At 44.6% G+C, this 27,533-nt stretch overlaps 1 protein-coding gene across 3 annotated transcripts in view; it reads left to right on the top strand.

The window, feature by feature from the left end:
- Positions 1-14,946: 14,946 nt before the first annotated feature.
- Positions 14,947-27,533, top strand: part of ergic2 (ERGIC and golgi 2) — a 70,251-nt gene continuing 57,664 nt past the window's right edge. For 2 of the 3 annotated variants that reach the window (XM_086009108.1, XM_086009106.1), the window contains exons 1-4: positions 14,993-15,310; positions 23,815-23,969; positions 24,073-24,181; positions 25,314-25,360. In XM_086009108.1, coding sequence (XP_085865234.1) covers positions 23,864-23,969; positions 24,073-24,181; positions 25,314-25,360 — 262 coding nt within the window. In that variant the 5' untranslated portion in view covers positions 14,993-15,310; positions 23,815-23,863. Of the gene's footprint in view, positions 14,965-14,992; positions 15,311-23,814; positions 23,970-24,072; positions 24,182-25,313; positions 25,361-27,533 lie in introns of those variants that run through there. The other variant, XM_086009107.1, reaches the window with a different exon arrangement.

Here is a 27,533-nt window from a genome sequence, read left to right as displayed (position 1 = left end):
TTTCAGACTGGAGGATGGCAGACAGTAGTGTTCCCCAAGGGTCAGTGCTAGGGCCACTGCTTTTTTTGATATATATAAATGTCCTGGATATTGGAATACAGAGTAGAATTTCTAAATTTGTCAATGACACCAAACTTGGGGGTGTGGCAAACAGTGATGATACCAATCAACTGGAACACGAATTAGAAAGGCTAGCAAAATGGGCAGACAAGTGGCAGATGGAATTTATTAGAGAAGTGTGAGGTGATGCATTTTGGCAGAAGGACCAGGGAGAGGCAATATACACTTAATGGCACAGTTTTAAAGAGTGTGCAGGGACAGAGGGACTTGGGAGTTAATGTGCATAGGCCCCTGAAGGTGGCAGGACATATTGAGAGAGTGGTGTGGAAGGATGTGAAGGCCCTTGAGAGGGTGCAGAGGAGATTTACCAGAATGTTTCCGGGGATGGGGGATCTTAGCTACAAGGACAGGTTGGAGAAGCTGGATTTGTTTTCATTAGAGCAAAGGAGGTTGAGGGGTGATTTGAAAGAGGTGTACAAGATTATGATGGGTTTGGATAGGCTAGACAGGGAAAGGCTGTTCCCACTAGTTGATGGTACAAGGATTAGGGCCACAGATTTAAGGTTTTGGGCAAGAGATACAGGAGGGATGTGATGAAAAACTTTTTTATGCAGCGAGTGGTGAGGACCTGGAATTCGCTGCCGACGGAAGTATTGAAGCGGAGGCACTCAATGTTTTCAAGGGGAGACTGGATAGGCACTTGAGGGAAATAAACTTGCAGGGCTACGGGGATAGAGCAGGGGAATGGGACTGTCTGGATTGCTTTACAGAGAGCCAGCATGGACTCGATGGGCCGATGGCCTCCTTCTGTGCTGTTATGACTCTATGATTCTATGACTGTACTGAAGTCTCTCCAATGGTATACTTTTCAAGGGTCTCTTATAGAGACGTAAAATACAGCAATGCCTCCAAAGTTTTAATTCTGCAGTGGGCAATTGCAGACTGCAACTTTGTAGTACGCAAGGGCATTAGGATGACAATATACCTCAGGGTGACACCAGAGCCAAGCTACCACAATTCTGCAGAAGTAAACAGAACGACAGAGGCTTTTAAAAAAAAAGACAATGGTCTGGATTTTGCGTTGAGAATAACGGTGATGCTAACAGCGCTCACCGTTATTATGGAGTAAATCGGACAGCAACTTCTGGAGTACGTACATGCGCAGTTAAACGTGGAAATCCGGAAGTTACGGTCTGGGTTACCTTGCTTCTCCACAGGGTGTGCTTTAGTAGAGAAATATTTGAATAAAATTATTAAGTAATATGACGCCATCTACAAATACGATCAAGAACATAATTTAAAAAGTATATTAATTGGGAAGTTTCTGGTGCTTTAGTCACAAATCTATAGACTTTTGTATCAGTAACTGGTGCAAATAAAAGATGTGTATGTATAGGTAATACATAAAATTAAGCAGATTTTAAATGTAATTGTAAAGGGGTGGATTTACAATCTTACGCAAGTTCAGCGGAACAGTTGCGGAATCCCTGACAAACAGTGTAACTGGAGTTTACAATGTGTTTCTGGGATTTCTGCAGCTCTTCAGTTGAAGTTAACAATGGACAAGTGAGAGAACCTCTGCAGAAGTTCACCCTAAAGTCTCAGACTGAAAAATTAAATTAGTCATATTCAGGGACTGAAAGCAAATTGAACCAGTGGAATGAGTGACGAGAATGAAATTGTTATGGTTGATGACTTGATTTAAAGTGTAACTGGACAATCACAGTACACTGTGAGGAAAAACCTGACCAGAAACAACACAAAAATGTATTTAAATGGTAAATGATATTTTACATAGTGCAGATCAATTCACTGCAATTACTGTTGGAAGGCAACAGCTGAGAATGGCCAGTGAAAAATTAACATTTACCAGTGGCTTTTCAAGTACAACAGAATCGCCATCAATCTGTTAGCTGATGTAATCAACATGCTTTTATTTTGGTTTGTTTTCCATGCTGTCAAGTAATCAGCTGAAGCAATGGCCACAGAACTCATGCCTCAGGTTGACAGACGTGGTTTCCAAGCTGTGTGAATCCCATGGCCATGCAGGGAAATTAAAAAAGTTGGGGGACAAAGGCCTGTAAAGTACATCATAATGATTTCAATTGGGTCCCCTTCTGCTGCAGGCTGGATCAGCTCTACACTGACAGATGCGCCTGTGGGAAAGGCGCGTGGGAGCGAGTTGACAGCGGGTTCCTGACACGCTATATAAAAAAACAACTTTCCCACCCGACCCGCCACCGATCGCGCCTGCTACCTCCACGGAAAATACAGCCCTGCGTGTATCAGTGAGGATTCTTCAATCCTCACTGATACAATCCTCACTGCCATGTGACGCCACATGAACACTTGAAGGGATAATTACTTGCCTGCTCCGCCATTCAATAGGATCATGGCTGATCTGAATCTAGACTCACGTCCGCTTCCCTGCCCTCCCCCCGTAACCCCTAATTCCCTTATCTGCTAGGAAAATGTCTATCTCCATTTTAAATTTATTTAATGTTGCAGCTTCCACAGCTCTCTGGGTAGCAAATTCCATAGATTTACTACCCTCTGAGTGAAGAAGTTTCTCCTCATCTCAGTTTTGAAAGGTGTGGAGATGCCGGAGTTGGACTGGGGTGGACAAATGTAAGAAGTCACACAACACCAGGTTATAGTCCAACAGCTTTATTTGAAATCACAAGCTTTCGGAGCGCTGCTCCTTCTTCAGGTGAAGTGGAGAAATGCATAAAGACACAGCTTATATAGTCAGAGAATCATGTCAGATGTTTACAGGTAACCTTTCCAACTGCCATTAATCACACCTCGGCAGAGAGATAATCACAGCAGTCAAAGGTGTGAATGGTGTCCAAACAGGTCAGTCAGGGAAACATTACATCAAAGAACAATGAGGTGGGGTCACAAGGGGTCAAATATTGCAGATGCTGGGGTCTGTATGAAAAACAAAAAAACAGACAAAAAACATTTTTTTTGGCTGGAAATCACAGCAGGTCCGGCCGCATCTGTGTAGAGAGAACAAGCCAATGTCGACTCGAGTCTGGATGACCCTGCATCAGGTGGGGTTACATGTAGCGTGACATGAACCCAAGATCTCGGTTGAGGCCGTCCTCATGAGTGCGGAACTTGGCTATCAGTTTCTGCTCGACGATTTTGCGTTGTCGTGTGTCTCGAAGGCCACCTTGGAGAATGCTTACCCGAAGATCGGAGGCTGAATGTCCTTGACTGCTGAAGTGTTCCCCGACTGGGAGGGAACACTCCTGCCTGGTGATTGTTGCGCGGTGTCCGTTCATCCGTTGTCGCAGTGTCTGCATGGTCTCGCCGATGTACCATGCTCCGGGGCATCCTTTCCTGCAACGTATGAGGTAGACAACGTTGGCCGAGTCACATGAGTATGTACCATGTACCTGGTGGGTGGTGTCCTCACGTGTGATGATGGTATCTGTGTTGATGATCTGGCATGTCTTGCAGAGGTTGCTGTGGCAGGGTTGTGTGGTGTCGTGGTCGCTGTTCTCCTGAAAGCTGGGTAGTTTGCTGCGAACGATGGTCTGTTTGAGGTTAGGCGGCTGTTTGAAAGTGAGTAGTGGAGGCGTGGGGATGAGCTTAGCGAGGTGTTCGTCGTCATCGATGACATGTTGAAGGCTGCGAAGAACATGGCGTAGTTTCTCCACTCCGGGGAAGTACTGGACGACGAAGGGTACTCTGTTGGTTGTGTCCCGTGTTTGTCTTCTGAGGGGGTCTATGCGATTTTTCGCTGTGGCCCGTCGGAACTGTCGATCGACGAGTCGAACGTCATATCCCGTTCTTACAAGGGCGTCTTTCAGTGTCTGTAGGTGTCCATCGCGTTCCTCCTCATCTGAGCAGATCCTGTGTATTCGCAGGGCTTGTCCATAGGGGATGGCTTCTTTAACGTGGTTAGGGTGGAAGCTGGAGAAGTGAAGCATCGTGAGGTTGTCCGTGGGCTTGCGGTAGAGTGAAGTGCTGAGGTGTCCGTCTTTGATGGAGATTCGTGTGTCCAGGAATGAGACTGATTCTGAGGAGTAGTCCATGGTGAGTTTGATGGTGGGATGGAACTTGTTGATGTTATCGTGTAGTCTTTTCAGTGATTCTTCGCCGTGGGTCCATAGGAAGAAAATGTCGTTGATGTATCTGGTGTATAGCGTTGGTTGGAGATCCTGTGCAGCGAAGAAGTCTTGCTCGAACTTGTGCATGAAGATGTTTGCGTATTGGGGTGCAAATTTGGTCCCCATGGCTGTTCCGTGTGTTTGGGTAAAGAACTGGTTGTCGAAGGTGAAGACATTGTGGTCAAGGATGAAGCGGATGAGTTGTAGGATGGCGTCTGGAGATTGGCTGTTGTTGGTGTTGAGTACTGAGGCTGTCGCAGCGATGCCGTTATCGTGGGGGATACTGGTGTAGAGTGCCGAGACGTCCATCGTGGCGAGGAGTGTTCCTGGTTCAACTGGTCCATGGGTGCTGAGCTTCTGTAAGAAGTCTGTAGTGTCGCGACAGAAGCTGGGGGTTCCCTGTACGATGGGTTTCAGGATGCCCTCGACATACCCAGAGAGGTTCTCACACAGGGTTCCGCTGCCTGATGCGATAGGACATCCAGGTGTGTTGGCTTTGTGTATCTTTGGGAGGCAGTAGAAGTCTCCCACGCGGGGAGTACGTGGGATGAGAGCATGTAGGATGCTTTGAAGGTCTGGATCGAAGGTTTTGATCAGTCTGTTGAGTTGGCGGGTGTGTTCTTTGGTCGGATCTGCGGGTAACTGTCTGTAGTGTTCCTGGTTGTCCAGTTGTCGGTATACTTCTTTGCAATAGTCCGTTCTGTTCTGTATGACGATGGCACCTCCTTTGTCTGCTGGTTTGATGACGATGTTGCGGTTGGTCTTGAGAGCGTGGATGGCGTTGCGTTGTGCTCGGGTGACATTCTGGACTGTCTTGTGAGTGCGGCTGATGAATCTGGCGTTGATGCATCTCCTGACAGCTTGAGCATACATGTCAAGCTTAGGGCAGCGACCCTCCGGAGGGGTCCAATTTGACTCTTTCTTCTTCGGTTGCTGCACTGCGGATCCCTCTGTCTGCTGTTCCGGTCATTGATTGTCTCATTGGGTTCGCTGCTGACATCTTGGGATTTGTGGAAGAATTCCCGGAGCCTCATTCTCCTGATGAATTCCTCTGTGTCTGCCGCGAGACCGATGGGGTCCATTTTGGTGGTGGGGCAGAAATTGAGCCCTCGGCTGAGAACTTCAATTTCGTCTGGTTGAAGGGTGTGGTCGGACACGTTGACGATGGATTTCCCTGTGGTTTCAACCGTGGTACCGGGGGAGGCTTGGTTGCTGCTGCTGGTGATGCCAAGTTTCTCAAGCTTCCTGTTCTTGGTGTGCATGTAGGTGGCGTACTTCCGTTGCCTTGTTTGTTTGGCGGTGTCTCGTAGCTGGTCTGCTGCGTCCTGAGCACAGGCTGAGAACATGGACTCCATCTCGGTTTCGAGGTTGCGGCGTCTGCTGTAGAGCTGGTGTACGAGATGGTTGAGGAGTGTGCGAGAGGTACGACGGCAGAGTCTCTCAGCGTAGTCTGTGTTGTAGGTCGACTTGAGTGGGTTAGTGATCTGTAGTCCTTTCGGGATCTTGTCTGCTTTCTTGCATCTCTGTAGAAACTTGATGTCTGTGTCGATATGCGCGATCTTCTTGGAGATCCTCTCCACTTTGAGCCGGCAGTTTGTGGTGTCGATAGTAGCCATGGTGTGGAGATGCCGGAGTTGGACTGGGGTGGACAAATGTAAGAAGTCACACAACACCAGGTTATAGTCCAACAGCTTTATTTGAAATCACAAGCTTTCGGAGCACTGCTCCTTCTTCAGGTGAAGTGGAGAAATGCATAAAGACACAGCTTATATAGTCAGAGAATCATGTCAGATGTTTACAGGTAACCTTTCCAACTGCCATTAATCACACCTCGGCAGAGAGATAATCACAGCAGTCAAAGGTGTGAATGGTGTCCAAACAGGTCAGTCAGGGAAACATTACATCAAAGAACAATGAGGTGGGGTCACAAGGGGTCAAATATTGCAGATGCTGGGGTCTGTATGAAAAACAAAAAAACAGACAAAAAACATTTTTTTTGGCTGGAAATCACAGCAGGTCCGGCCGCATCTGTGTAGAGAGAACAAGCCAATGTCGACTCGAGTCTGGATGACCCTGCATCAGGTGGGGTTACATGTAGCGTGACATGAACCCAAGATCTCGGTTGAGGCCGTTCTCATGAGTGCGGAACTTGGCTATCAGTTTCTGCTCGACGATTTTGCGTTGTCGTGTGTCTCGAAGGCCACCTTGGAGAATGCTTACCCGAAGATCGGAGGCTGAATGTCCTTGACTGCTGAAGTGTTCCCCGACTGGAAGGGAACACTCCTGCCTGGTGATTGTTGCGCGGTGTCCGTTCATCCGTTGTCGCAGTGTCTGCATGGTCTCGCCGATGTACCATGCTCCGGGGCATCCTTTCCTGCAACGTATGAGGTAGACAACGTTGGCCGAGTCACATGAGTATGTACCATGTACCTGGTGGGTGGTGTCCTCACGTGTGATGATGGTATCTGTGTTGATGATCTGGCATGTCTTGCAGAGGTTGCTGTGGCTTTCAAACAGCCGCCTAACCTCAAACAGACCATCGTTCGCAGCAAATTACCCAGCTTTCAGGAGAACAGCGACCACGACACCACACAACCCTGCCACAGCAACCTCTGCAAGACATGCCAGATCATCAACACAGATACCATTATCACACGTGAGGACACCACCCACCAGGTACATGGTACATACTCATGTGACTCGGCCAACGTTGTCTACCTCATACGTTGCAGGAAAGGATGCCCCGGAGCATGGTACATCGGCGAGACCATGCAGACACTGCGACAACGGATGAACGGACACCGCGCAACAATCACCAGGCAGGAGTGTTCCCTCCCAGTCGGGGAACACTTCAGCAGTCAAGGACATTCAGCCTCCGATCTTCGGGTAAGCATTCTCCAAGGTGGCCTTCGAGACACACGACAACGCAAAATCGTCGAGCAGAAACTGATAGCCAAGTTCCGCACTCATGAGGACGGCCTCAACCGAGATCTTGGGTTCATGTCACGCTACATGTAACCCCACCTGATGCAGGGTCATCCAGACTCGAGTCGACATTGGCTTGTTCTCTCTACACAGATGCGGCCGGACCTGCTGTGATTTCCAGCCAAAAAAAATGTTTTTTGTCTGTTTTTTTGTTTTTCATACAGACCCCAGCATCTGCAATATTTGACCCCTTGTGACCCCACCTCATTGTTCTTTGATGTAATGTTTCCCTGACTGACCTGTTTGGACACCATTCACACCTTTGACTGCTGTGATTATCTCTCTGCCGAGGTGTGATTAATGGCAGTTGGAAAGGTTACCTGTAAACATCTGACATGATTCTCTGACTATATAAGCTGTGTCTTTATGCATTTCTCCACTTCACCTGAAGAAGGAGCAGCGCTCCGAAAGCTTGTGATTTCAAATAAAGCTGTTGGACTACAACCTGGTGTTGTGTGACTTCTTACAGTTTTGAAAGGGCAGCCCCTTATTCTAAGATTATGCCCCCTAGTTCTAGTCTCACCCATCAGTGGAAACATCCTCACCGTATCCACCCGATCAATCCCCCTCACAATCTTATATGTTTCGATAAGATCGCCTCTCATTCTTCTGAACTCCAATGAGTAGAGTCCCAACCTACTCAACCTTTCCTCATACGTCAACCCCCTCATCTCTGGAATCAACTGAGTGAACCTTCTCTGAACCGCCTCGAGAGCAAGTATATCTTTTCTTAAATATGGAAACCAAAACTGCACGCAGTATTCCAGGTGTGGCCTCACCAATACCCTGTATAACTGCAGCAAGACTTCCCTGTTTTTATACTCCATCCCCCTTGCAATAAAAGCCAAGATTCCATTGGCCTTCCTGATCACCTGCTGCACCTGCATACTAACTTTTTGTGTTTCATGCACCAGGACCCCCAGATCCCTTTGTACTGTAGCACTTTGCAGTTTCTCTCCATTTAGATAATAACTTGCTCTTTGATTTTTTCTGCCAAAGTGCATAACCTCACACTTTCCAACATTATATTGCATCTGCCAAATCTCTGCCCACTCACTTAGCCTGTCTATGTCCTTTTGCAGGTTTTTTATGTCCTCCTCACTCACTGCTTTCCCTCCCATCTTTGTATCGTCGGCAAACTTGGATATGTTGCACTCGGTCCCTTCCTCCAAATCGGTAATATAGATTGTAAAGAGTTGGGGTCCCAGCACTGACCCCTGCGGAACACCACTAGTTACTGATTGCCAGCCCGAGAACGAACCATTTAACCCAACTCTTTGTTTTCTGTTAGATAGCCAATCTTCCACCCATGCCAGTATATTACCCCCAATCCCGTGATTTTTTTATCTTGATCAGTAATCTTTTGTGTGGAACCTTGTCAAATGCCTTTTGGAAGTCCAAATACACTACATCCACTGGTTCCCCTTTATCCACCCTGTATGTTACATCCTCAAAGAATTCGAGCAAATTTGTCAAACATGACTTCCCCTTCGTAAAACCATGCTGACTCTGTCCTATTAAATTATGTTTATCCAAATGCTCTGTCACTGTTTCCTTAATAATGGACTCCAACATTTTGCCAACCACAGATGTTAGGCTAACTGGTCTATAGTTTCCAGCTTTTTGTCTACTTCCCTTCTTAAATAAGGGTGTTACATTAGCAGTTGGGTCTAAAGATTCACACTATCTCTCCCTAAAGGAAAGGAACGTCGTGAAGATGTTACCGTCCTCCGGATAGCACTTTTAATAAGTTTAACTAGACTGTAACCTTACGGATATTATGAGGGTCCGGAATACCCCCCAGAATTCTGCAACTCCTCACAAAAGAGTGTACAGAAATTGAGTTTGCGAGCTTAATACAGAAATATTACTTGAGACAATTCTAAAAATATATAAATTTATTTAAGAGCCGACATAGTTAACAGCTTTTGAGTCAATCGCAACATTAACAGTTCAAAAACAAATAGCTTACATTTCTTATCCTCAGAGATTCTTATTCTCAAATCTTAACTTTGTACATTTTTATATTTCTTATTATTCTAATTATTCGAATCTAGGATATCCACCAAAATCAAATACCTTGATGAACCGAGACTCAAGAGTTGTAGGCTTACAGAGTGGTTCTGAAGCCGAGAATCGCTTGCCTCTTCCCAGCAACTTCTGACTGTCTATCTGAAAAACTCTTATTTTTATACCTTTTTTTTAGTGGTTTATCCTTTGAAGTTTTCTGCTGATGTAAGCTAATTATCTTTATTCATTTTCCTGTTGACTTTTTTCTTTTACTGTCAATTTAGCCGTTAACTTTTAGAATCCTGTCTCTGTGTTTAGGTGTTTCAAAAACGTATCATAAAATGATTATTACAGATTTATCTCTTTGATGCCATTCTCACGAAGAACTTTCATTCAATTCTTAATATTGGCTTAACTGATTATTAGCAGATGTTGTGGCTCTGTGGCATTTCAAGTTCAATACAAAAGCCATGTGATTGCTTGGTGCATCTATTGAAGTCATATCTTCAAAGTGTTCTGTTGGTATCATATTTACAACATGTAAATTAAAACCACTTCAACCAGGGTGTTTCATGCATTTCTAGCTATCTCAATTGGTTGCATATATAATCTTATGTTTCCTGTCTTTCATTTGATGTTACTTTTACGAAGGCACATGGTTTTTTAATATTCTGTGTTTCTGTTTCCCTGAGTGTTAATTTTTAACACTTTACTTGGGTCATTCCATTGTGTTTCTCCCAAACTCCAGACCTTCTGGAAGTGCCAAACTGCTATTTCAATAGGGCCATTGTTTTAGCATTAACAATCAATTCCCATTTCAAAAGCTTGTGTGGTTTTTACAGCTTGTGTTATCAAACCGACCCATCTCAGAAGCCTGATTTGACACAGCTTGTGTCGCCGAGGCTTTAGATTTTTAAACCCAGCATATCATGTATTAATAAAATCAGAATTCTGTTCATATGATGGTGTATCTCTTGGAATAAGGCTTATTCCGTCACACACTCTCGACCTCTCTCTTCAGCAGCACCGACTCACTCTATCTCAAAGCTGTCCTGGTCCGCAGTTCCATTTCATCCTTCACCTCATCCGGCGCTTTAACAAAAAACTTTTTTTCTTCCTTTCAGGTGTCAAGGATCGCAAGCTTCAACAACTCTTGGACACCAACGCCCCTCCGGAATCTTCTTCCCCTTCACTTTCCTCTGACCCCATCCCTTCTCCCAATCTCACCCCCTGCTGTGTTTTCACTATCCCCTCTGACCTTCCCCTCTCTAACCCCGAACAATCTGTCCTTAGCAAAGGCCTGAGCTTCATCCCCTTACACCCCCACCTCAATGAATTTCGAGCTCGGCACGATGCTGAGCTCTTTTTCCGCCACCTTCATCTACGTGCCCACTTCTTTGGCCAGGAGTCTTCCCCCTGCATGGCTGACCCTTTCTCCTGCTTTCAGAATTCTCCTTCTACCTGGACCCCTCCCTCTGGCCTCGTACCCTCTCTAGATCTTTTCACTGCAAACTGCCGGCGTGACATCGGCCCTCTCCATTTCTCTGCTCCCCTCACTCACTCCAACCTACCTGCCTCTGAACTTACAGCACTCTATTCTCTCAGATCCAACCCCGACATTGTCATTAAACCTGCTGACAAGGGTGGTGCTGTTATTGTTTGGTGAACCGACCTCTACCTAACGGAAGCTGAACGCCAACTCTCCGACACCTCCTCCTACCGCCACCTGTACCATGACCCCACTACCGAACATAAAGCCACCGTTTCCAAGACTGTCACTGACCTCATCTCCTCTGGAGATCTTCCCCCCACGGCCACCAACCTCATAGTTCCCCAACCCCGCACAGCCTGCTTCTACCTCCTTCCCAAGATCCACAAACAGGACTGCCCTGGTAGACCCATCGTTTCAACCTGTTCTTGCCCCACGGAACTTATCTCTTCCTATCTCGACTCTTTTCTCCCCTTGTCCAGTCTCTTCCCACCTCCATTCGCGACTCTTCCGACGCCCTCCACCACTTTAACAGTTTCCAGTTTCCTGGCCCCAACCGCCTCCTTTTCACTATGGACGTCCAATCCCTCTACACCTCCATCCCCCACCAGGGTGGCCTGAGGGCACTCCGCTTCTTCCTTGAACAGAGGCTCAACCAGTCCCCATCCACCACCACCCTCCTCCACCTGGCTGAACTTGTTCTCACATAGAACGACTTCTCCTTTGACTCCACTCACTTCCTCCAAATCAAAGGTGTTGCTATGGGAACCCGCATGGGTCCTAGCTATGCCTGCCTTTTCATGGGATATGTGGAACACTCTTTGTTCCAGTCCTACTCAGGTCCCCTCCCTCACCTCTTTTTCCAGTACATTGATGACTGTATCGGTGCCGTCTCCTGCTCTCGCCCTGAACTAGATAATTTCATTCACTTTGCTTCTAATTTCCACCCTTCCCTCATCTTCACATGGTCCATCTCCGACTCTTCCCTTCCCTTCCTCAACTTCTCCGTCTCCATCTCTGGGGATAGGTTACTGACAAACATTCACTACAAGCCCACTAACTCCCACAGCTACCTGGATTACACTTCCTCCTACCCCGCCTCCTGTAAGGACTCTATTCCATTCTCCCAGTTTCTCTGTCTCCGCTGCATTTGCTCTGATGATGCCACCTTCCATACCAGTGCTTCCGACATGTCTTCCTTTTTCCTCAACCGAGGATTCCCCTCTACAGTGGTTGACACGGCCCTTAACCGTGTCCGTTCTATCTCCCACACTTCTGCCCTTACCCCTGCCCCTCCCTCCCAGAACCACGTTAGAGTTCCCCTTGTCCTCACCTTTCACCCCACCAGCCTCCACATTCAACGGATCATCCTCCGCCATTTCCGCCACCTCCTGTGTGATCCCACCACCAAACGCATCTTCCCCTCACCTCCCCTTTCAGCATTCCGTAGGGACTGCTCCCTCCGCGACACCCTAGTCCACTCCTCTATTGCCCCCAACACCCCTTCCCCTTCGCCCGGCACCTTCCCGTGCAAGCGCAGGACATGCAACACATGCCCTTATACCTCCCCCCTTTCCACTGTCCAAGGCCCCAAACACCTCTTCCAGGTGAAACAGCGATTTACTTGTACTTCTTGCAATTTAGTATACTGTATTCGCTACTCACAACGTGGTCTCCTCTACAGAATGATATAGATGGGTTGGTCAGATGGGCGGAACAGTGGCAAATGGAATTTAACCCTGAAAAGTGTGAGGTGATGCATTTTGGAGGGACTAACAAGGCAAGGGAATACACAATGAATGGTAAGACCCTAGGAAAGACAGAGGATCAGAGGGACCTTGGTGTGCATGTACATAGATCCCTGAAGGCAGCAGAACAGGTGGATAAGGTGGTTAAAAAGGCATATGGGATACTTGCCTTCATTAGCCGAGGCATAGAATATAAGAGCAGGGAGGTTATGATGGAGCTGTACAAAATGCTGGTTAGGCCACAGCTGGAATACTGTGTGCAGTTCTAGTCGCCACACTATAGGAAGGATGTGATTGCATTGGAGAGGGTGCAGAGGAGATTCACCAGGATGTTACCTGGGCTGGAGCGCTTCAGCTATGAAGAAAGACTGGACAGGCTGGGGTTGTTTTCCTTGGAGCAGAGAAGGCTGAGGGGGGACCTGATTGAGGTGTACAAAATTATGAGGGGCATAGATAGGGTAGATAGAAAGGAACTTTTTCCCTTAGTAGAGGGGTCAATAACAAGGGGGCATAGATTCAAGGTAAGGGGCAGGAGGTTTAGAGGGGAGTTGAGGAAGAACTTTTTCACCCAGAGTGTGGTTGGAATCTGGATCTCACTGCCTGAAAGGGTGGTAGAGGCAGGAACCCTCACAACATTCAAGAAGCCTTTGGATGAGCACTTGAAATGCCATAGCATACAAGGCTACGGACCAAATGCTGGAAAATGGGATTAGATTAGACAGGGCCTGATGGCCGGCGCGGACGCGATGGGCCAAAGGGCCTCTTTCTGTGCTGTATAACTCTATGACTCTATTGGGGAGACCAAATGCAGGTTGGGTGACCGCCTTGCGGAACATCTCCGTTCAGTCCGTAAGGGGGACCCCGAGCTTCTGGTCGCCTGTCACTTTAATTTACCGCTCCACTCCTACTCAGACCACACCATCCTCGGCCTCTTGCATTGTTCCACGGAAGCTCAGCGTAAGCTCGAGGAACAGCACCTCATCTTTCGATTAGGCACTTTACAGCCTTCTGGACTCAACATCGAGTTCAACAATTTCAGATCATAACCCCAGCCCCTAACATCTATATTTTTTATCCACACTTTTTGTTTGGCCTTCTGTTCTTCTCTCCCACATGGCAGCTGTCTTTCATTCTGCCAATGCAATTTACACTCCACACAGAGCCATGCTTTGTTTCTTAACCTGTCCCATTACCATCTCCTTTTGCCTTGAATATCTCTTAATGTCTCTTAATCTCTCCTGCCTTCTATCCTATCACAGACCTTCCCTTTTGTTCTTTCATCCCCTCCCCCATTTCCCAGCCACTACATTTGATTAAAAATCTGTTCCATTTCCTGCTTTTTTCCAGTTCTGACAAAAGGTCATTGACCTGCAACATTAACTCTGTTTCTTTCTTCACAGATGCTGCCTGACCTGCTGAGTGTCTCCAGCATTTTCTGTTTTTATTTCAGATTTCCAGCATCTGCAGTATTTTCTTTTAGGATTATTCAATCTGATTGGTTGAGGAGCCACTCTGTTGCTTCCCTGCTCACTGACGCCACAGATCCCCTGTAGAGGGAGCCACGCTGGATCTGACTCCCAATGACAGCAAGTCTCCACTCAAAAGCCCCCGAAAACTCTGTGGGCGGCTGTCAGTGCAGTGAACAGCCAGTGCCATTCCTTCGTCGCTGACAGTAAAATCCAAGCCATTGATTCCTGCTAATCTGCTTAAAAACTACAAAGGCAGGAGCTTGACAGCGCCAATGCCTTTATCCATTCCAGGCTTCATATCCATTATCACCTCCATCACTAAGACCGCCTACTTCCACTGTGGATTCCACCTCTGTAATATCACCCTGCCTCAACCCATCTGCTGCTGAAACCCTCTCTTTCTTCCTTTGATCAAGCTTTTGGTCACCTTTCCTAATGTCTCCTTCTTTGGCTCATCGTCAATTTTTGTCTGATTATGATCCTGTGAAGGGCCTTGGGGCGTTTCACTATGCTAAAAGACCTATATAAATACAAGATGTTGCTGTTGTTCCTTAGGCCCTGTCTGCCCTCTCAGGTGGACAGAAAAGATCCTATAGCACTATTTTGAAGAAGAGCAGGGGAGTTATCCTAGCCAATTTTTTCCCCTCAAACATCACTAAAACAGATTATCTGGTCATCATCACACTGCTGTTTTAGGGAGCTTGCTGTGTGCAAATTGGCTGCCATGTTTCCTACATTACAACAGTGTCTACACTCCAAAAAGTACTTCATTGGCTGTAAGGCGCTTTGGAACGTCCCGTGGTCGTGAAAGGCGCTGTATAAATACAATTCTTTCTTTTTACTTATCCCTCTGCCCAACAATCTGTGAAATTCAGTGCAGAAATTGGCCAACTGCATGTACTGAAACAATACTATTCTCAGTCTACTTTTCATACGTGTGAAAAGTAACATTAAGCAGAACATGGAAACAGACTCTGCCTGGCCTGCTGAGTGTTTCCAGCATTTTCTGTTGTTATTTCTGATTAAATCTGTACGGGATCTTACAGCGAAGGACAAAAATCACCAACTCCCTGGAAACAAAGGTACTTCGGGCCGGAAGTTGCGTTTCCGGAAGGAGAAGCGATTGAGGTCGGAGGTGGAAGGTCAGAAGGTGGTAGCGTTTTCCGAACCTCTGTTCCGCGACTCGGAGGCTTGGAAACCGAAAATGCCACACATGGCGCGTATTGATAGGCTGTGCCCTTAGCCCATGAGGAAGAGAGCGAGGGGAAGCCAGCCGTGGGCACGGACCGAGTGCCAGCGCCTGCTTCGAGTGCACCCTCACTGCGGGCTTGACACCGCGCCGCATGAGCCGCCCGCCCCGCTCTATAACGCCTGGTCCGGCGTCGACACTCGCTCTGCCCAGGACCCGTCTAGTGTCCATCATTCGGAGTGAGTCACTTGTTCTGGTTTAAAAAAAAAATCGAACCTAGTTTGAGGTTATCTCCAAGCGGGGGTGGTGGTGGCGGGGGTGGTGTCAGGAAGAAACCGCCATCCAGATATTTAAATGTACTTGCGATTGCCTTTGCTATTTTTTTCATCCTATACACACAATATAATACATCTCCTTTCTAACATTTCCCTGAAGGGATTGACAGGGCTGACGTTTTCATGTGGGGTCTTGCTCCTGCAGTTTGGGTGCTCATTTCGTACATTTGCTGATACTACAGTCATTTCTCCCCCTTAATTCTTCGATTTCCTTTAAAATGTTGTGATTTCCTCTCTACAAAAGGGGCAGGACACTTGTTGCATGTTTTAGGTCATGGTGTCATCGGGCTCTTTTTATTTTGCTCCATCCTAGTGCACGTTGGTCTGTTTAAAATAGTACCCCAAACCATCAAGTGTCAGACATTTAGAGTGTTAAAATGGGTTTGCGATGTCTCGCTTTTCTTCAGTTGTAACTCTCAATCCTAATCGCCATGAATTCGTGGTCAGTATGACTACGCCGTCATACCGCCTTTGAAATGAACTGCAGGTTTGCCTGCGCTAAATCCTGAACTTGCGATCTGTCAAGTTTCAACTGCACATCGGCATCGCTGCATGTGTCACTTCCTCATTCACATAAACGTGCTGGTGAAATGCTGGACTAATTGCCCACCTACTGCACATTAATTACCCTGAAAATGTTTACGTTTGGTGCAAACAGTCGCAGGAAGCCTGTTGCACAGCTTAGGAGGGGAATTGTATTACTGTTGAGCTAGGTTTATGCTGGAGCCCATAACAATGAGGCACTGGATCGTGTTTGAGTAGATACAAACTTTGAAAGAAACTTTCATTTGTTCGAGTTTGAAATCCGGGCCTTTTTGTGTCACTGTCTTTGCTGCCCAAAAGCCTTTTGTAGTTTCGGTTTAATTATTTCCCAACTTCTATTTAGGTAGGATTTAATTCACTTTCATGATTTCTTCATGTTATCAGACATTTTAAACTCTTGATTTTAGATTATTTAAATTAATCAAAAGTTAGTTAGTCTAAAGTTAGTTAGTCTAATAGAGGAGAAACGAATTCAATAGGACTATAAGACTTTAATTATAGGTTTGTGTTGTCATGGCCCAGAATTAAAGGGCCAATGTTAATTCAGCTGCATGCTTTGTGTAATAAGCATCCTAATCTAGTTTTATGGTTTTAAGGACACCAGCAAAAAGTATCAAGACTTTTCAGTGTTTGATTGAATTCTATTAATATTGAAATCTTGGTGTGTTAAATACAATTGCAATGATTGTAATTTATTAATAAAATAGCATTTCTGGTTGCTGCATTATTTAAAATGAGTTGTGGACAAATCAGCAATCTCCTCTTTCCTGATTGGCTAAGAGTCAGGAAGTGAAAGGAGCACCGCCCCTTGTGATCCCAGGTTTGCAAATGCACAACGTGCGCCCCTGGGATCCGTGGGCCACTACACTGTGCACAACACCGCAGCGTTTGAAAGCAACTCTGCGGAAAGGGGGGGTTCGCGCCTCCTTGACCTATCTGCAGCATTTAACATTGTTGACCACACCATCCTCCTCCAGTGCCTTTCCTCCATTATGCAGGTCATTGGGATTGCCCTCACTTGGTTCCACTCTTATTCAATCCATAGCCAGAGCATCTCCAGCAATGGCTTTTCCATTATCTCTGGAGTTCCCCAAGGAGCTATTCTTGGTCTGTCCTCTTTCTCATCTACATGCTGCCACTAGCCAGACTCGTCCACAGATGTGTGGTCAGCTGCCACATGAATGTTGATGACGCCCAGCTCTCTGCCTGCACCACCTCTTGACCCCCTCCACTACCTTGTTGTCAGATCCAGTCCTGAAGGAGATGTAATTTCCTCCAGTTTATCATTGGGAAGCCTGAAGCCATTGTTTTTGCCACAAACTCCATACCCTTGCCACCAATTCCATCCCCCTCCCTGACCATTGTCTCAGGCTGAACCAGATTGTTTGCAGTCTCTGTGTCCTATTCGACCCCCGGCTGAGCTTCCAGCCCCGCAATATCGCCTGCCTCTACCCTTGCCTCAGCCCACCTACAGCTGCTGAAACCCTCATCCAAGCCTTGCCACCTCTAGACTTGATTATTCCATTGCTTTCCTGGCTGGCCACCCATCCTTCACCTTGTGTAAAATTTGACTAATCAAGAACTCTGCTGCCTGTATCCTATCCACTTGGTCCCACTCACCCATCACCCTTGTCTTTGCTGACCTGCATTGGCTCCTGGTCCCCAATGCCTACACTTTAAAATTCTCACTCTTGTGTTTAAATCAATTCACGGCCTCACCCCTCCCAATCTCTGTAAACTCCTGCAGCTCTGTACATTGCTCCCCCCCCCCCCGAAGTTTCTGTTCCTCTGACTATGGCCTTCAGTATATCTCTTCGCCCCACCATTCGTGGCTGTGTCTTCAGCTGTTACAGTCCCACGCTCTGGATTTCCCTCCCTACACTTCGCCTTGCTCTCCTTTTTGACTGTTCTTAAAGCTCTCTCTTTAACCAGGCTATTGGTCACCCCTCCTAATATTTCCTTTGGTTCCGGGTCCATTTATGTCTGATTACGCCTCTGTGAAGTGACTTGGTCTGTTTTTCTATGTTAAATTTACTATATGAATGCAAGTTGTTGTTTATTGAGGAATGATTGTTGGTCAGGACATAGGGAGAGCTCTGACACTTTTTCCAAAAAAGTGCCATAGGGTCCTTTGCATCAACCTAAGCAGGCTGACAGTTCAATGTTTAATCTAAAAGATGACGCATGACAATTCAGTACTCCCTAAGTATTGCACTGTAGTGTTAGCTTGGTTATGTGCTCAAATCGTTAGCTTGAACTAAAATTGCTGCCACTGAGCTAACCTGACACTTAATTTAGATTATATTTTGATTCTAGATTCAGTTTATATTTGGGTTCTTGATTTCATTTTTAGACTCAGATGTTCAGGTCATATTGTTTACGTTTGGAATTTTGAAAATAATCTTCATCAGCCAATTTCATACAAAAATATTTTGTCTTCAGATTTATTTGGGACAGTCAACAATGTCAAAGAAAACATTCTGAGGCAGCTGTCGGCAGCTGCAGAGATTGAATGTTGATGCCATGTAGCTGTTCCTGACTACAAAGTTATTGCAGCAAGGACATTTTTGGGTGATTTGGGGATGGAGATTGTTGGGTTTTTGAGTGTTGGTTACAATGGTTGTGGGGTTTGAGAGTAATGGGCGGTCGTGAGATATTGGTGAGAGGGTGGGAGTGGGACAAGACGGAGGGAAGGGTCCTAGGATTTGGGAGTAAGGGAGCTAGTCTCAGGATATGGGAATAATGGGGAGGGAGCTTGTGGTGCATGGGAAGATTGAGGGTGGTATTACGATGCAGGAGCATTTGGAGTGGGTCTTGGGGTGTGGGAAGACTTGGAGAGGAGATATTGGCATCTTGAAGTGAGCAAGGTAGAGGTAAATTTTATTTTAAAATCTATTTTCCTTTTGATCGTACCAATCATGCTTTATTTTCTGGCTTATGTTGCTCTCTCGTGCTCTCTAAGTTTTTACCTTTTTTGGTCTTTTGCTTTGTCCCTACTTTCTTGATGTGGTTTTAAAATTTGTCCTATTATCTATTACAGTACGTGTATTCTATTTTGGTTGTGTTCTCGGAAGTTGAGCACAATTAAGGGAGTTTAAAGGTGTGTTGGCCTGAGGCAGGAGAACAGCAATGCTGTGATATAAATGAAAAACAGTGGACCCTGAAGCACCATATTGAGCAGTGCGTCATACTAAGTCAGTAGAACTGGAGCAAGCAGAAGCAGCTGGATGGAAATCAATAGAAGCAGCTGCAAAAATGGGCAAAGACTGTAAAAGAGCAGTAAAGGCCTGAAAAAACTTCAAGCAGGTTTCCAGGTTAGAGCCCAGAACTGAGCCCTGGGCCAAGAGCAGTGGAGCAGTTTAGATAGATGAGGGAGAATCTGAGGGAATATTTATTTTTTTAAGCAGCAGGAATACCAGATGCATTTCTGGAATGCAAACTAAATTTTAAAAGTTGCGAGGATGGTTCTTACCTTTTATCCAGTGTAGTACCGAGGGGGTGCTGCACTGTCAGAGGTTCTGTCTTTTCAGATGAGACTTTACTCCAAGGCCCTGTCTGCCCCCTCAGGTGGACATGAAGGATCTATGACACTATTTGAAAAGAGCAGGGGACATCCCCCAGTGTTTGGGACAACATCTATCCCTCAATCAATGCCACTAGAAACAGATTATCTGCTCATTTATCTCATTGCTGTTTGTGGGACCTTGATGTGAGTAAATTGACTGCTGCATTTCCTTACATTGACAACAGTGGCTACACTTCAAAAGTACAAAATAAAGAAACCGATGAGCACATTCCAATCTCCACAATTCTCTGACCAAGCAACAGCCAAATTCTGAGGGAACTTTGAGTCTGTGTTTACATAGTAACAATTAAACTTTGTGCTTTGTGGCCTAAAAGAATGCTGTTCCACCTTAGCAGTATAATATATTGGTCTGGATATTGAGATCAGCAGCCCGTTCACCTCGCTGACAGCTGCTCACAAACTCAGACTTTTGAGCAGAGACTTGCTCTAATCAGGTGTCTGATCCAGCACGGTGCCCTCTACAGGGGATCTGTGGTGTCTGTGAGCAGGGAAAGCAAGAGCGTAGCTCTTCAACCAATCAGATTGAAGAATCCTCATTGAGCAATGCAGAGTCTAAACCAGGAAGTATAAATTAGATTTAAATCATGTACAGAAAGTGAAATAAAGATTGGGAAGGACAGATGGAATTAAGAAAAAGAGATAAAAGAGACAAAGAAAAAGTAAAACTTTAAATTTTTTTTAATTGTTTTTAAAATCTACAACACTAATTAACTTCTGAAGGAATGAGACGCCACACTTGTAAAATTACATTTTTCAGGGCTAGCAAGGTTGTTTTGTCAGTAATTATCACTTGGCACACCATTAAAAATTCACATACACATGAATGCACCAGCCCTAACTTTTTCTGTTATCTTTAGTGGGGAAAAAAGACTTGCATTTCTATAGCGCCTTTCACGACCACCGGACGTCTGCAAGCGTTTTACAGCCAATGAAGTACTTTTGGACTGTAGTCACTGTTGTAATGTGGGGAACTAGTGGGCAGGTAACCCAAGTTCACACCATTACAGTGATTTCAGTGTTAACAAATCTGAATTTGTCTTTTCAGCACAAAAAGATAACCGTAAATTGTTCAGTATCACCCTCGGACCTTTTTTCTTTTTAAAAAAAAAAAAAAAAAAATTAAATGTATTCTCCCAGGTAACAGAATATTTATTTGTTATTCATGGGTCTCTCTGGCATTATTAACATTTAGAATTTGCCTAATCTGGTTTTTCAAGCTGTAGGATTAGCCTGACTACGTCAGTGAGGAAGATAGACATTGTCAGATTCCACCTCATTCCGTTCAAAGCTATCCAACACCACTGCCACTTAGTGTTAGATTTCTCTCTCACCTTAATCACATAGCTTAACTATGTATAAATCCACTTGGCTTTAAGGAATTCAAATTGATATTTGGTGTGGGAAGTGAATTGCTACACTAATAGGAAGTACTCTTCAGAAGTTGGGATAAGCCAGGGTTGTACAAAATGTCAACTTCCTTTCATCTTTGGGGGTTTGAACTTTTGTGTTGGTGGCTTCCTGTTTTTTGTGTATGGGTGTCACTTTTTTTTAATGTATGATGGTTCATATTGCTTTGTTATTTTATACAGCCCATTTGTTAACTCATGCATGTATCCATCCCCCAGCTCAACAGGTTGCACATCCTTGGGGTAAACTTTGTTTGTAGCTACTCCAAACTATCATTACTGTAACTAGTTGAATATCAAAGTGGACTGCTTAAAGCTGTTATTGGATGCAAACATGAAGGAAAATGTGGGACATCATTTCCCACAAATATCTCTTGTACTATTTACTTTTTGTAAAATGTTTTATATAAATATTGTTTATATGGTTGGTGCTAATATTCAATTTGGTGATGTCAATGGGATTTCTACAAGCGCACAACTTTCCCAGCTGGGGTTTGACTGAAATCATGCCTTCACTTTGAACCATTATGGGATTAAAAGATGGTGGAGGAGCAAATAGATGAAACTAACCAGAGCTCAGCTGAAAAGCGAGAGCTGTCTGCTTCCAATGTCAATTATAGTATTTATATTTTATTATTAGTTGATCTCCTGAAACATTGCACACAAAACCAAAAAAAAGTATGACTTTTTTTCCCCTCGTGCTTTTCCACTATGTAATTCTTTCTTTGTGTGTCTCTGTCATCATGTTTCACTTTTTTCTTTTTTTCTTGAACTCTGACTCCACATTTACACTACAATGTTAGTGTCTGTGCAAAATGAACCTACTTTGCACCAATGCTACAAGTGTAGTGTAAATGCAGCCCTTGACTCTTACTATTATTCTTATTCAGTAAAAAAAAAAATTCTATTCTATTGTCTGTTTCTATATACTACTGTAAAATGTGTTATTTTGCAGATGTACTCAATTTAGTTGTGTTATCTTTGCTAAAATGTAGGTTATGTGGTAGTATGAGAACCAATACGTACTGGGCAATGTGTTAGGTGAGCTACCATTGTAGGAGGGAAGGGGAGACAATGACCACATTGGGAGGGAAAGCAATGAATAGTTATGGGGAGGTGAGACAATGGCCTAGATTTTCAGTGTGCCGTGAGGCGGGCTTTTAGGTGGGCGGGGGGCAAAAATCCCGAATTTGGGGGTCCCGACACCATCCCGCCCAAAACCCACCTCCACGTAAGTTTCAGTGGAGGCGGGTACCCACCCCGCACTGGGACCCGCCGACCCGAGGCGGGAAGGGATTAGTGCCAATTAACTGCCTGTTAGCAGTTTTTAGCCTAATCCCTATTTTGAGGGGTGTTGTGTGGGATTCCCGACGGCTCCAAACCCGCCAGGTTAGAGCAGGTGGGCCGTCGGGTTGAAGGACTTGGAGGGGGTCGCGATGTCGGTGTTCAGGTGAGTGATGGGTGCATGAGTGCAAAGGTAAGTGTGTTTGGTGTGTCTGAAGTTTGTAAAGAAGTTTAAATTACCTGTACTTACCTTAACAGCCTTTCTTCCTCTAGGTTTCGGGAGTCCATCACGCAGCCGGCGCTGAAAGCAAAATGGCTGCGATCTGCCAAAAGTGACAGCCTTCAGCTTTCATTGCCGGTGAGAGTTCTAACTGAGTCTGTGTAGAAGGACTCAGGTTAGAAATCAGACTGTCAGTGTTTGACAGCTTCAAACAGCTGTGAAACACTGATATTTCATCTGTCAAGACCTCTTTACAGATGAAATTTCAGTCTGTGACGTCACCTGTTGCCGGGTGGCCCTTAATTGGCCTGCTGAGCCCGCTGGGCGGGCTCAACAAGGTCAATCAAGGGAAAATCGCGTGGATTGGCCGGACGTCGATGTAGGCGGGACTAAACCCTGAAAGTTGTAGTCCCGCCTCCTTCCCGACAGCTTAATGAAAATCGACCCCAATGTGTATTATGGGAGCTGTTGGGAAACCTGATGGATGACAGGGTCAGGGTGCAGAGCAAAGGGAGCACTTGTGGGGTGGGAGAGGAATGGACCACTGGAGAGGCAGTGAGCACTATGGAAGGGGATGCTCAAGAATGTCTAGGCCTATTTTTCAGGATGAGACCCAGGAGCAGAGGACCAGAAGTGACAGTGAGGGAAGTGGGATTTTAGGCTAGAATGCAGGAGTAGAGGGCAATGCTGGGAGTAGAATGCAATAGATAGCCTGGAGCAGCAAAGTTCAGGGCATCAGGATGGAACCCAGGAGCGAAGGAGAGGAAATGGAGTTGAGGGCCAGGAGCAGCCACAGGAATGGAGCAATGCAATCTGGAACTTAAAGGACAGAATGAGGAGATGAGGATAGGACTAGCAGTTGAATGGAGTAGAAAACTGGAGAGGTTTCTGTGCTGTATTATGAAAATATTAATTGCAATTGAAGGTAAATTGTGAACTACTGATCCAAATGTTATTGCCTTTGCACATTATATCATATTCATGGTCACCATAGGCTTTAGTTTACCTTATTGTCTAAAATTAATGTTTTTTAAATCATACCTGTGCATTTAAGCCTTATTATTTAAAGCATAAACATTTTCACCCATTTTGTGATGGCAGTGACCTGTGTCTTTTAACTTTACTGGGGAAAAACTGGTATAAAAATGAATGGCATACAGTATAAAACAATGAATCATATACTTCACTATTCTACTCGATACATAAATTAAAAACACCACTCATTTTCTCTCTACATAGACTTTAAAACAGAAGCTCACTTATTCTATTGAAATAGGTTTATATAACTTATTATGCAGCTTTATGTAACACTTTCAGCATTATTCCTTTATTTCCAGCATTATATTAATGGAATTTAATATATTTGCAGATTCAATTTATGAAGCTGAAAGTGAAGGCCCCTGAATGTATATTTGAAGATGAGGCGATTAAATAAGAAGAAGGCACTGAATTTAGTGAAGGAGCTTGATGCTTTCCCAAAGATTCCTGAAAGTTATATTGAAACTTCAACAAGTGGTGGAACAGGTGCTTTCAGTTTTGCTTCCTAGCTGTGTACTTTATTCTTTATATAAAATAGTATTCTATTTTTTAACATGTATTTACTGTGACATTTATTTCTTCTTTACAGTTTCTGTAATTGCCTTTATCACCATAGCCCTATTGTCCATTATGGAGTTTTTTGTGTATCGGGACACATGGATGAAGTATGATTATGAAGTAGACAAAGATTTTGCCAGGTGATTTGTTTATTTTTGCGCGCTTTCTATGTGTCCTCTTCCCACAATAACTGTGTACTGAAAGTGTTCAGTGGCTCCATGGGATATATATCTGGAATTGGTCGATTTTCTGCTGTGTCTTTTGCAGTCCCAGTGTTTGGGAGTGCAAGTTTTAAGTAACCACACAGGCTGACTCAGGATGGGAATTGATCAACAAATCAGCTGATTTGCAAAACACTGACATTGCTGCTTTTGGGTTTTTTTTTTTTTTTAAAGAAGTGATTGGCCTTTGGAAAGCCGTTCCCACTAAAGGTGACCATGTGGTTGCACTTAAAGCTTCCACTCCTGCTACAGAGTTGCAGGAAGCTGCAACATGTGGAACATTCTGCTGGACCTGAGAGAGAGAGAAGGTGGGGCCAGGAGAGCTTGGGTGGGACCCAGACTAAGCCCGAGTTGAGGAGGGAGGCATGGCAGGTAGTAGCATTAGAGTTGGGTGGCTGGGATCATGGAGGATGTGGACAGAGCTGATAGATGGAATCAACCTCTTTTTTTAAATTTTATTTTATTTAATAAGATTATTTTTTTTAATATGGTCTATGCCGACTATATGACATGGTTAACTTGGGTCAATCAGCATTTCTGGAGATAATTGACAACCATACATTGATTCACTCTTACAAACACAAAATTATTAATACAGGAAACTTTGGTTTATCCGGAGGTAGTATGTCCAGAAACCTCGATCTAACGGCAGAAATCAGCAGCCGTTTTGGTTAGGTTTTTTTTCTTCTAGCATTTTTTTTTTTTTTAACAGTCAGGCTCTGGAAAGCGTCTCTGTAGCTTAGCAACAGCTTCAGAGACGCTTCCAAGGTACGGGCCGAGTGTTTACAAGCTGTTGCTAAGCAACAGTGTTTGTTGTATCCTTCAACATTAGCGCTGGTCCATCCGGAAGTTTTGATAGATCGGCAGCAGCTCGGTCCCGTCGGTGCCGGATATCGCGAAGTTTCCTGTATATATTAGTAGATCTTCTGTGGCATTGCTCAGGTAATGGTGGTTCTTTAAGGAGGAAGCTACTCAAAGCTTATTTGATTTTGCATTGAAAATGACTGATTTTATTAGAGCAATAATTCTAAATGCTTCTTTTATCTTGCAGCAAACTGCGAATCAATTTAGATATTACAGTTTCAATGAAATGCCACTGTAAGTACTTACCATTGTCAATATTTTATCTACTTGCATTCATTGGTGTAATCCTAATTACCTTAAATAATTACTGTGAATGTAACATAGCTTGTATGATGATTACTCTACAGTTGTATTCTGATTTTTTTTTAACATATGAAATGGAAGCATTCACCACTACAACCTGTTGGTCTTGTGTGTATGGGTCTGTACGCCACTTATACAAGTAATGCTCTGTGAAGTACTGGATTCACAGAAACAAAAAAACTGAATTTAAAAGAATTGTAACTGCAGTAATTAGCCAATTTTATTGATCTATGTCCCAGTTATCATGCAGCAAGCAGTGCAGGCTACATCTTTAGCTGTCGCACAAGTTGGACAGGTAAAAATTTGCATGGCTATGTGGAAAGGGCAGGGGGGTGGGACTAATTGGATAGTTCTTTCAAAGAGCCGGCACAGACACAATGGGCAAATGGCCTCCTTCTGTGCTGTATCATTCTATGATTCTACATCTCTTCAAAAGCTATAATAATTAATTTTTTTAATGTTTCAAAAGGCTACACCAAGAGCAGCAATTTCTTAACTTAATACCATGGTAAAATATTTAGGTCAGAAGAATCAGGAAACAATTTGTAATAGTGGAATTAAATTAACAGCACAAGTACTAACATTGCTACCTGTAGCTTGAAGAATCATACAACACAGAAGGAGGCCATTCAGCCTATCGTGCCTGTGCCGGCTCTTTGAAAGCTCTATTGAATTATTCATTTTTTTTAACTCATTCTCAGGAGGTGGGCATCGCTGACAAGGCCAGCATTTATTGCCCATCGCTCATCCCTAGTTGCCCTTGGGAAGGTGGTGGTGTACCACCTTCTTGAACCGCTGCTCTCCATGTGGTGAAGGTACTCCCAGAGTGCTGTTAGGTAGGGAGTTCCAGGATATTGACCCAGCAATGATGACGGAATGGCGATGTATGTCCAAGTCATGATGGTGTATGACTTGGAGGGCAGCTTGGAGATGGTGGTGTTCTCATGTGCCTGCTGCCATTGTCCTTTTAGGTGATAGAGGTCGTGGGTTTGGGAGCTGCTACCGAAGAAGACTTGGCAAGTTGCTGCAGTGCATCTTGTAGATGGTACAGACTGCCCTTAAGGAAGCGTGAGGAGACCAGTATTTTAAGGAACTTGGCAAGGACATTAGGCCCAATGAGACTACCACTTGTTCATGCATCAACCCCACCTGCCTTGAGTCAAGTGGAGAATGCCACAGTGAGGAAGCATAGTGATCATAGTATCAAAAGATTTAGATTAGTTATGGAGAAGTACAAGGGGCTGACTGAGGCATTATGCAAAGCATGGAGACAACCTTTTTCACACATGCGTTCATGTCAGTAAGGCTCCAGATCACATTCTCGATCTGATAAAACCTACTCAAAAAATGCTTTTCTGGCAGGATAGTTTCTGGTTGGCAAGGATCAGCATCCAGGAGCAGAGAGCAATACTGATACTGGTGGTTGAATCTAAGTCGGGTTGAGTTTGGAAGACAGAAGGATGCTGATCCTTGCTCAGGTGATTGGCAACCAACAGGAGACCAACCCAGTAATGTGTCACCTATGACATGACAGTTCTCCTTTTTGGAGGGGGTCCAAAGGCAGCCAAATAAAATATATCTTATTGTGCAGGAGATGTATAAAATATTTTTTATTGTTTAATATGGTCTCTGTTAAGGAGCACACTACACTGAAAGTACTCCTTTGAATGTCCCAGTTGATTGCATCTGGCTTAATTGCTGTCTGAGTTTTTGAAGTGATACCAAAAGTAAATGATTGGTAAAATTGCCTGGGGTCTGTGCCAGGTCACTACTCATGAAAAATTATTTACTAATGCCTGCAATATTGGTTTCAGTCGTTGATATAAAGAAGGACCCTACACAGGAATATTTTATTCCACATTAAACGTTTGCTTGTTAAATATTATGCTATAGTATTTGTGTGTTAGCTTCTTTCAGTAAATTCAGTGCTTTGATTGATTTATGAATTGTTGTTAAAATAAACATGATTTCCTCTCCCCCTGCCCCCCCCCCCCCAAAAAAAAAGCAGGCAGCAGAATGTACTCATTGCATCCGTCAGTAAATTTACTACCAGAAATCTTGATTCCCCTTGTTTGTTGTCTTTGATCTCACTTGAGTATCCTAC

Source organism: Somniosus microcephalus, chromosome 16 (assembly GCF_052327205.1).
Source record: "Somniosus microcephalus isolate GS21.2 chromosome 16, FLI_Smic_1.0, whole genome shotgun sequence".
Classification (NCBI taxonomy): domain Eukaryota; kingdom Metazoa; phylum Chordata; class Chondrichthyes; order Squaliformes; family Somniosidae; genus Somniosus; species Somniosus microcephalus.
Note: the sequence above shows the minus strand (reverse complement) of the source record. Positions and strands in the feature narration are given on the sequence as shown.